The 9,306-nt window shown below is 43.8% G+C and overlaps 1 protein-coding gene across 1 annotated transcript in view; it reads right to left on the minus strand.

The window, feature by feature from the left end:
* The window catches only part of MANBA (mannosidase beta), a 129,337-nt gene extending 122,892 nt beyond the window's left edge, over window positions 1–6,445 (minus strand). The window contains exon 1 of the mRNA XM_060115533.1: window positions 6,189–6,445. Within this exon, the coding sequence (XP_059971516.1) occupies window positions 6,189–6,365 (177 nt within the window). The 5' untranslated portion in view covers window positions 6,366–6,445. The remainder of the gene's footprint in view (window positions 1–6,188) is intronic.
* Window positions 6,446–9,306: the final 2,861 nt, after the last annotated feature.

Here is a 9,306-nt window from a genome sequence, read left to right on the forward strand (position 1 = left end):
GCTGGCCACTGGCAACAGCCAGCTGGGCACTTGCCCAGAGAACAAATCCGCAAGAGGCACTATAACATCACTGGATGTGTATCAAAATGGAGAGAAAGTTATCAGCCAGAAGCTGCTCCTGACTGGAAGAAATAATTTTGATAAGATACGAAGGGGGTCGGGGGACTTCCCTGGTGGCCCAGTGGTTAAGAATCCACCTGCCAATGCAGGGGACACAGGTTCGAGCCCTGGTCCGGGAAGATCCCACATGCTGCAGAGCAACAAAGCCCGTGTGCCACAACTGCTGAAGCCTGCGCACCTACAGCCCTTGCTCCGCAACAAGAGAAGCCACCGCGATGAGAAGCCCGAGCACCGCAATGAAGAGTAGCCCCCGCTCGCCGCAGCTAGAGAAAGCCTGTGCGCAGCAACGAAGGCCCAACGCAGCCAAAACAAAAAAAAAAAAAAAAAGATACCAAAGGGGCAATCAGTGGTTGACGAGATTTAATAACAACCAATAATCACCAAACTGACTTTTAAGGTCTGGTTAATGGTGAGCTTTTGTCCTGCTAAATGGGGTGTGCCAGGCCCAGCCCACCTGCTTCCTTTTCTTCTCTTCCCCACACGCAGGACTCAGCCTCTCCACTGAACTAACATGGAGTAAATATTTAAGGACACAGGTTTGAAGAGGCACCTAGTTATTAACCTGCCTATGTGTCTCTACCCAGCCCTATTTATAACTCTACACTGTGGACTTAATCCAATATATTTAAAAATATCATGAGAAGAAAGGTGTGAAGGCTAATGCAGTTGCAATATGTTAACCTGCGGAGCCCCAGGGCTGGGTGATGATCTGGCTTGTGGGGCGCAAGACTCCTTCCTATCCCCCGGCTCCTTGAAGGAAGCTGCATGTCAAGCTCCAGAGGGTAATCTTCTCAGATAAATTTTTTCTAGACAAACAGAATTTAGAAGTTAAATATTTTCTCTTACTTAAAAGAAGCCAATCTGAAAAGGCTACAGACTATATGATTCCAACTATATGATGTTCTGGAAAAGGTAAAACTATGGAGACAGTAAAAGGATCAGAGGGTACCAGGAATGAAGGAGGAAAGGATGAATAGGCAGAGAACAAAGATCTCTAGGGCAGTGAAACTACTCTGAATGATACTATGATGGTGGCTACATATCATTATACATTTGTCAAAATCCATAGAATGGACAACACTAAGAATGAGCTGTAACATAAACTATGGACTTCTGGTGATAATGATGTGTCACTGTAAGGTTCACTGATGGTAACCAATGTACCACTCTGGTAGGGGGTGTTGATAGCGGGGCAGCTGTGCATGTGTGGAGACATATAGGAACTGTCTGTATTTTCCATTCAATTTTGCTATGAACCTAAAATTGCTCCAAAAAAATAAAATTTATTTTTAAAAAATTGCTTTAAGGGCAAATACCTACCTCCCTAAATTAAAAGTTGCAGAGACTCAGATTACATTTATAATTACTGCAAATGCTAAGCAACCAACTTAATTTGGTTCCAGAGTGGTCTGATCCCCTTTGCTCATATTAAAATTCTGAGTCCTATTTAAAGCAAATAGGACTACGTTCAGCATTACGTCTGATGACTAAGGACCCATGTAACTGACTGAGCTCATAAGCAAACCCATGAACCCTAACGACAGTAACAGTATCACTTGTTGACCATTTACTTTATATCAGCCTCCAAGATAGGCACTCACTCACTCTTATCTTCATAACAAAGATGTGCTGTAAATACCGTTCTATAGAGGAAGAAACTAATGCTCCAAAAGGTGAAGTGTCTTTCCTGAGGTCCCATGATGAAGCAGAAGTACATCCAGGCATGAAACAAACTCAGTCCGACACCAAGGTCTACATTTTTTCAACTGTGCTTCAGTGCCTCACGCCATATTTACCTACACTTTTTTTTTTTTTTTTTTTTTTTTTTTTTTTTTTTTTGTGGTACGCGGGCCTCTCACTGTTGTGGCCTCTCCCGTTGCGGAGCACAGGCTCCGGACGCGCAGGCTGAGCGGCCATGGCTCACGGGCCCAGCTGCTCTGCGGCATGTGGGATCTTCCCAGACCGGGGCACGAACCCACGTCCCCTGCATTGGCAGGCGGACTCTCAACCACTGCGCCACCAGGGAAGCCCTTACCTACACTTTTATACCAGATGATCATTGCATCTCGTACCTACCATTTTTAGTAGTGTATGTGTATATTTACAATATATTTTGTTCTATTTTTTATGTTTTCTTTTTTTTCTTTTTTTTTGCTGTACGCGGGCCTCTCACTGTTGTGGCCTCTCCCGTTGCGGAGCACAGGCTCCGGATGCGCAGGCTCAGCGGCCATGGCTCACGGGCCCAGCCGCTCCGCGGCATATGGGATCCTCCCAGACCGGGGCACGAACCCGTATCCCCTGCATCGGCAGGCGGACTCTCAACCACTGCGCCACCAGGGAGGCCCTATTTTGTTCTATTTTTAAGTGTATATTTTGAGTAAGAAAAACTTTATAATGGAGTCTATGCAGTTACTAAAAATTTTTCTAGATCTATATTTATAGACATTTATAGATACAGAGAGATTTTCTATAGATACAGAGAGATGTTCATCATATATTTTAAATGAAGAAGTAGCTTACAAAACCATCTCAGGGACTGACTTCATCTTTATATTATTATATTTGTTTGTATATACTTAGAAAAGTCTGGAAAGATATACATGAAAATTTCTACCTCTGCTTAATAGTATGCTTTTTATTAGCTTTTTCCGTCTTCTTTATATTTTATATTTCTCTGCATCAATATTTGTACAGTAAGTATTAAACATTTATTATTCTTTTTAAAAGAATTTTAAAAGAGAATAAGAAAATTCAGTATATAAGAATTTTGTGCATGATAAAAGTAATGTTTTGTATCAGTGGACAACAGAGAAATTGTTCAAATCATGTGATATAAAAAACTGTTTAACCATTTGAAAAAACTCAAATGGATCAAATTTTTTTTTTTTTTTTTGCTGTACGCGGGCCTCTCACTGCTGTGGCCTCTCCCGTTGCGGAGCACAGGCTCCGGACACACAGGCCCCGCGGCCATGGCTCGCGGGCCCAGCCGCTCCGCGGCACGTGGGATCCTCCGGGATCGGGGCACGAACCCGTGTCCCCTGCATTGGCAGGCGGACTCTCAACCACTGCGCCACCAGGGAGGCCCAAATGGATCAAATTTTTAAATACAAAAGAGGAATTATAAAAATACTAAAAGGAGGAAATATAGGTAAATATTTATTTAATTGGGAGAGAGTAAATTACTTCCAAAGCATAATACCAAAGACAGAAACAATCATAAAAGAAGAAAAGCTTACAAGATTTCAACATATAAAACTTTAAAACATGTATATGACAAAATATATCATTAATAAATGGGAAATTTTTGAAAATATATAACAACAGGCCTAACGAATCTATATTTAAAAAGATGAATAGTCAATAGAAAAATAGGTAAAAAACAGGAATAAGTAAGCCCAAATCACCAATAAGCATGAAATATAAAACGTGTTTAACCTCACTAGAAAGTAAATTGTTTCTATTTTTGCTTTTTAAAATAATATCCAAGTCTAGCACTTAAAACAAGTACTCCAATAAAGTCATGATGGGAGTGTAAAACTGGTACAATTTTTATGGAGAACAACTTAGAATACATAGCAAAAGACTAAAAAAAATACTCTTTTGAATCAACAATTCCACTTTTAAAAATTTGTCTAAGAGAATAAGGATGTACACTAACTAAAATGTAGCTAAAAATATCTTCCCATCATTGCAGAATAAAATCCAAAAGTTATTCCCAATGGCCTACAAGTCCTGCATGATCTGCCCCAGATGGCTACTTTGAAATCATCCACCTGCCCCCCAGGTCACAGGGCTACAGCCTCCTGGCCTGCTTACTATTCCTGGAACTCATCAAGCACGTTCCTGCCTCAAGGGCTCTCCCCTCCTCACTGCCATCTTTTCTTCCTTTTTGCTGGGAATTCGCTTCCGCTTAAAACTGAACTCATCAAAAGATCTTTATCAAAATGGCTATCTTTAACCACCTTTTCTAAAATAGAATCTTTCCCAACAAGCTTTCGCTCTCTCTTCCTTTAATGTGCTTTATTTTTCTTCAGTGTACCCGCTGTCACTGTATTATCTATTAATCTGTTTACTGTCTATCTCCTCCACTAGAATGTCTATTGGGACAAAGACTTTGTTTTCCTCACCACTTGATTCCAAGCACCTAGAATAATGCCTGCCACATTGGAGGTACTGAATAAATATTTACGAGATAATTAGGTGAATGATTTCAGCAAGATATGTTTCAAGTTCTCATGTAAACACTGTATTTGGACCAGTGTCTGCTCTGAACTATAAAATATTTCCTAGGTCAACACCAAAAAGGGATGGCATAATAAAGCAGGTAGTATAACAACATCCTATTACTCCATAATGATACTTGATGTTGATGATTATTGTCAATAGGCCTGGAGTTCCCCAATCCCCAAAAGCTCCCCATCTCTTATCCCACTACCATTTAAGAACTACATCTACCTTTACTGAAACTTAACGTTTTCCTAAGAATTTATTAACAGATTTAACAGACATTGTAAATTGTTCCCACGAGGAAAAGTCAGTTATTTCATTCTGTGAGCATATCATTCACATTAACGAGTAACCAAACATTGTTTCTTGATATGTAGCCCTGTAACATGAAACAGTAATCTGATTTACCACAGCCACTAATGATTTCCCATTGCCTTAATTTAATCAGGAAAATGAGGCAAGGAGAAACGCTGCAAAAGAAACACAGGCATTTTCAAAGCATGGGTAAGTGAAGCCTTGGGGTACCAAGGTCACCTGTGGTCCATGTCATAAGTAGTTTGTTAACTAAAAATAGTTCAAATACTTAAGTCTGAGAATTCTTTACTTAAAAAATAAACAGGACCATGGTCAGTGTCATTTACATTTGCTTCCTTTCTGATACACATTCTTGACAAAAGGTTAATGGTACCAGATCAGAAATTTTGCATAACCCTAGTTGACTGTCCTGTCATTTAAGTAAACTTTGAATCATATTCCTGACAGTCAACTCCAGTGTTTTAAAAACACATGATGTGTCAATGTGTCACACAGGGTAAGTGTCACACAGTACAGAAGGCTATGAAGTCAGGCCAGGCTGGGTTATAACTCCATTTCTGCCACTCTTAATTGCTGTGTGATCTTGGGAAAATTCTCTGACTTCTCTGGGCTCCATAATTCATATCATCCATAAAATGAAGATAAAATGAAGACTTACTCTTTAGAGTTGTTATGAGGATTAGGACAATGCATGCAAACCACGTATCAAGTACATCTTGTCCCAAGCAAAGCCATTAAAGATGTGCAGCAGATGGAATGAAAAAACAGTGGGAGGTGGCAGTCTGTTTGCAAACCTCTAACCACAGGCTGCCAAACAGGAAAACGTCCTCCACCAGAAGTCTAGAAATTGAAGCATCTATTGGGACACACACATCACATCACATGCCCTGAGAGGAAACAGCATCTTTCTTCATATCCCAATCAGCCTTAAAAATTATTTAGCCTGTGCACTAGCACTGACAATCCTAACCTTACACTTGCAGGTCTCATTCTCCTCAGCTTATGTGCTGCTGTATCAATTCCAAATCTGACTCCCTGGTGCCTAAAAGCGAAAATGAAAAACTGAGGCATTAATGAATACAGTTAACCCTTACTTGGCGAAAGACTATTGTGCTCTGCAGTGTTCGGGTAGTTGAAACAATAATCCCCCGCTTTAGCCTTTGTCAGTGACAACACGTCCTTTCTAATCTACGGTTCACTGGAGAACTATGGCAATAACACCCCCAGTAGAACTGTCTGGACCTCCGCTTTCCTGAGTTGCTGCTGTCCCAGCATGGGCGTGGGTCAGCCTCCATCTAGCCCGGACCCCAGCAGTGATCTTCGCCAAGAGTAGATACATTGCCTCGGCGTCCCCATCCCCACCCCCTCACCTCCCCTACCCCCAGACCACAAGACGCAAAGGGGAAGTTAGTGCCAAAGCGAGGAGAACAGCCCCGGGCTCGGGGACTGCCAGGCCGTTCCTGGGCCCCTCTCACCACGAGAGGGACGCGGGCGCAGGCTCCCGGCGGGGAGGCCGCACACAGTACCTGGATGAGCCGCTGGTGGAATAAGGCGCTGTGCACGCAACCGGGAACCTCCGCGGGCAACTCCAGCGAGCCGTTCCCGCTGCGGATCCTCCAGCTGCCCCGCAAGCTGACGCTGACGACCATGGCAGCGGAGCCCGCACCGCACAACACAAGCAGCAGGAGCAGGCGGAGGAGCATGCCGGTGGCCGGTACCTCACCCACCCACGGGGGAAGAAACCCCGCGCTTCGGTGAGCCGCGGAAGTTACCCTCTGTTCGGGAGGAGCCCGGGCTCTAGCTCTCCCCGCCCCGGGGCCCGCCCCCAGCTCCCGGCCACGCCCCCGGCTCTCGGCCACGCCCCCAGGTCAGCTGAGCTGAAAGGACCTCAGCTGCTCCTGAGGCTCCGCAGGCTAGCTGGGAGCGCGGATATCGTGTCGACTGGCCGAAGCCCGGCGTCGCGAGTGCCGGAGCCGCCACCTCGTGCATGGTTCCGGGCTCGGACCGCTGCAGTCTGGGTCCTCCTCGGCTCTTATTCCAGCTGCTCCGGCGTCTGAACGGGAGGCGAGAACCATGCACGCTAATTGGGACACACCAATCTCTGGACGCAAAGTAGCGCACAGCCTCGGGGAGCTCAGGGACAGACAGTAGTGTGCGGAAACTACAGCAAGAGAGGCTCCTCACTGCTTCAGAGAACCGAAAACCAAGACACCCCGTCACTTCAGTTCCCCCCAGTTTCCCCAGACTCTCATCAGGGCTGCAGGTGTCTGTCCGGCGCGGGTAACGCCCACCTCCTGCAGCTCTGCAGGTTTGTCTCAGAACAGTCTGCCCTTCAAACAATAAATCAGTACTAAAGTACCTAATTCGTACGGTTGTTGTGAGAGCTGAGAAAATCCTTGTACAGCGTGCAACATAAGGCCCGGCCCAGAGAAAACACAGCACTTTGGCCTGATGTTAGTGGACTACAACCTTCTCTTTTATAAAGCTCTACAAAGGAGGTTCCTGAGATTACGGAAACCTGCATTAATGCACAGGCAAATTTAAAATCCTCTGCCACTCACTAGCTGTGGGACTTGGGCAAGCCACAAACTCTCTAATACCCCCGTTCCCTGAACTCAAAAATGGAGACAGTACTCCTTTTTTGGGTTGTGATGAGCATAAAATGAGTTAACATACTTGGCTGTTCCTAACAATGCCTAGGTACCCAAGAAATACCACAAGTTTATTTCAAGTCTAATAGTGGCGCAGTCTACTTGAGTCCCATTTTTGCAATAGGATGTAACTGCGATCTAGGAAGTTAAGAGGGAATTTCGCATTGCATAAAATAGACTAACGTATGACTGTGTTGATGTTATCTGCCTTATTTCTGTATTTAAGCAGAAGTCTTTGAACAGAAGTTCTCCCCTCATTAAATCCCAGCTTTGTTTTGCCTTATAATGGCCCTGAAATTGCCTGAACCTGTAGACACTGGACAATATTTTATTTTTTCAGAGTCAGCATTTTTCACAAGCTTAGCATCTTGGCTTTAGGGACATTTGGATTATTCCGCCCAAGCCTCTGGCTTTAAAGCTGAGGGAACAGGATCCAAAGACGTCAGGTGATTTGCCTGTCAGACAGTGGCAGATAGGACCCAAACTCTCCTTTCCTAGCCCATAGACTCCTTGCAATAGAGCCCATTGATATTAAGGGGGAAAGGCTCTGGCTGGTTCAAAAGGTTTCCTCACTCCAGGAGCATTTTACTTTTGATAGGAATGGAGCTCTCAATTCAAATTATATTCCCTGATTCATGGCATTAAATGGCCAGCCCTAGTCTGTTCAAGACTGATAACAAGACTTACAGCAGCAAGAGTGGCAAAGAGTTTTTGTTTGTTTGTTTATTTGTTTTTTCATAAATCCCAGAGATCCCATTAAGCCAAGTCAAAGGAAAATTCATTCATGTGAATATGTTTGGATATACTCTGCTGTTCTATTAAGAAATATTTTAGGGAATCTATTTTTTTAAAAAAAAAAAAACAAGAATAGGACTTCCCTGGTGGTGCAGTGGTTAAGAATCCGCCTGCCAATGCAGGGGACACGGGTTCGATCCCTGGTCCGGGAGGATCCCACATGCCGTGGAGCAACTAAGCCCATGTACCACAGCTACTGACCCTGCGCTCTAGAGCCCACAAGCCACAACTACTGAGCCCACGTGCTGCAACTACTGAAGCCCACATGCCTAGAGCCCATGCTCTAGCCCAAGCCACCACAATGAGAAGCCCGCGCACCACAATGGAGAGTAGCCCTACCACTTGCCACAACTAGAGAAAACCTGCACGCAGCAAAGAAAACTCAACGCAGCCAAAAAAAAAAAAAAAAAAAAAAAACAAGAATAGAGACTTATCATTCCTCTTTTCATTCCAAGACACAAGTATGACATCATTTGGATTACTTCACTTTGAAAACATACATTGGTCCAAACCCATATAATGTACAACACCATGAGTGAACTGTAATGGTAGCTACAGACTTTGGGTGATAATGATGGTAGGTTCATCGATGGTAACAAATGTACCATTCTAATGGGGGGATGTTTATAATGGGGGAGTCTGTGCATGTGTTGGGGCAGGGAGTGTATGGGACATCTGTATTTTCTATTCAGTTTTGCTGTTTATCTAAAGTTGCTCCAAAAAGTAAAAATAAACTATATATACATGTATGTATGTATATTCATGGGTCAAAGAAATAAAAGACTTCCAGTTACTGTTTTGTCATGTCAGGAGCTTGGAAGTCATCACTCCATCCTAAAAACAAGTAAAAAGCTGAACAAACTGAAAATCAACAGCTTTTGTTAGATCTGTCAGAGAATTCAGGTGAAAGGGCAAACTGCTGCCCCCAAAATTGGAGAAGAAGACAGGTGGATACAGAGAATCACAACTTAACCAAAGCAGAAACCCATGAGTAGAAAGCTCTGCGAAAACCAGTACTAGGGAAGGAAAATCTAAACTCTAATTTCTGGGGCTCCCTTGGCGGCCCAGTGGTTAAGACTCTGCACTTCCATTGCAAGAGGCACGGGTTTGATCCCTGGTGGGGGACCGCATGCCGCAAGGCCAAAAAAAAAAAACCACACAAAACAAAAACAAAAACAAACAAGCAAAAAAACCTCTA

This window comes from Mesoplodon densirostris, chromosome 1 (genome assembly GCF_025265405.1).
Source record: "Mesoplodon densirostris isolate mMesDen1 chromosome 1, mMesDen1 primary haplotype, whole genome shotgun sequence".
Lineage (NCBI taxonomy): Eukaryota > Metazoa > Chordata > Mammalia > Artiodactyla > Ziphiidae > Mesoplodon > Mesoplodon densirostris.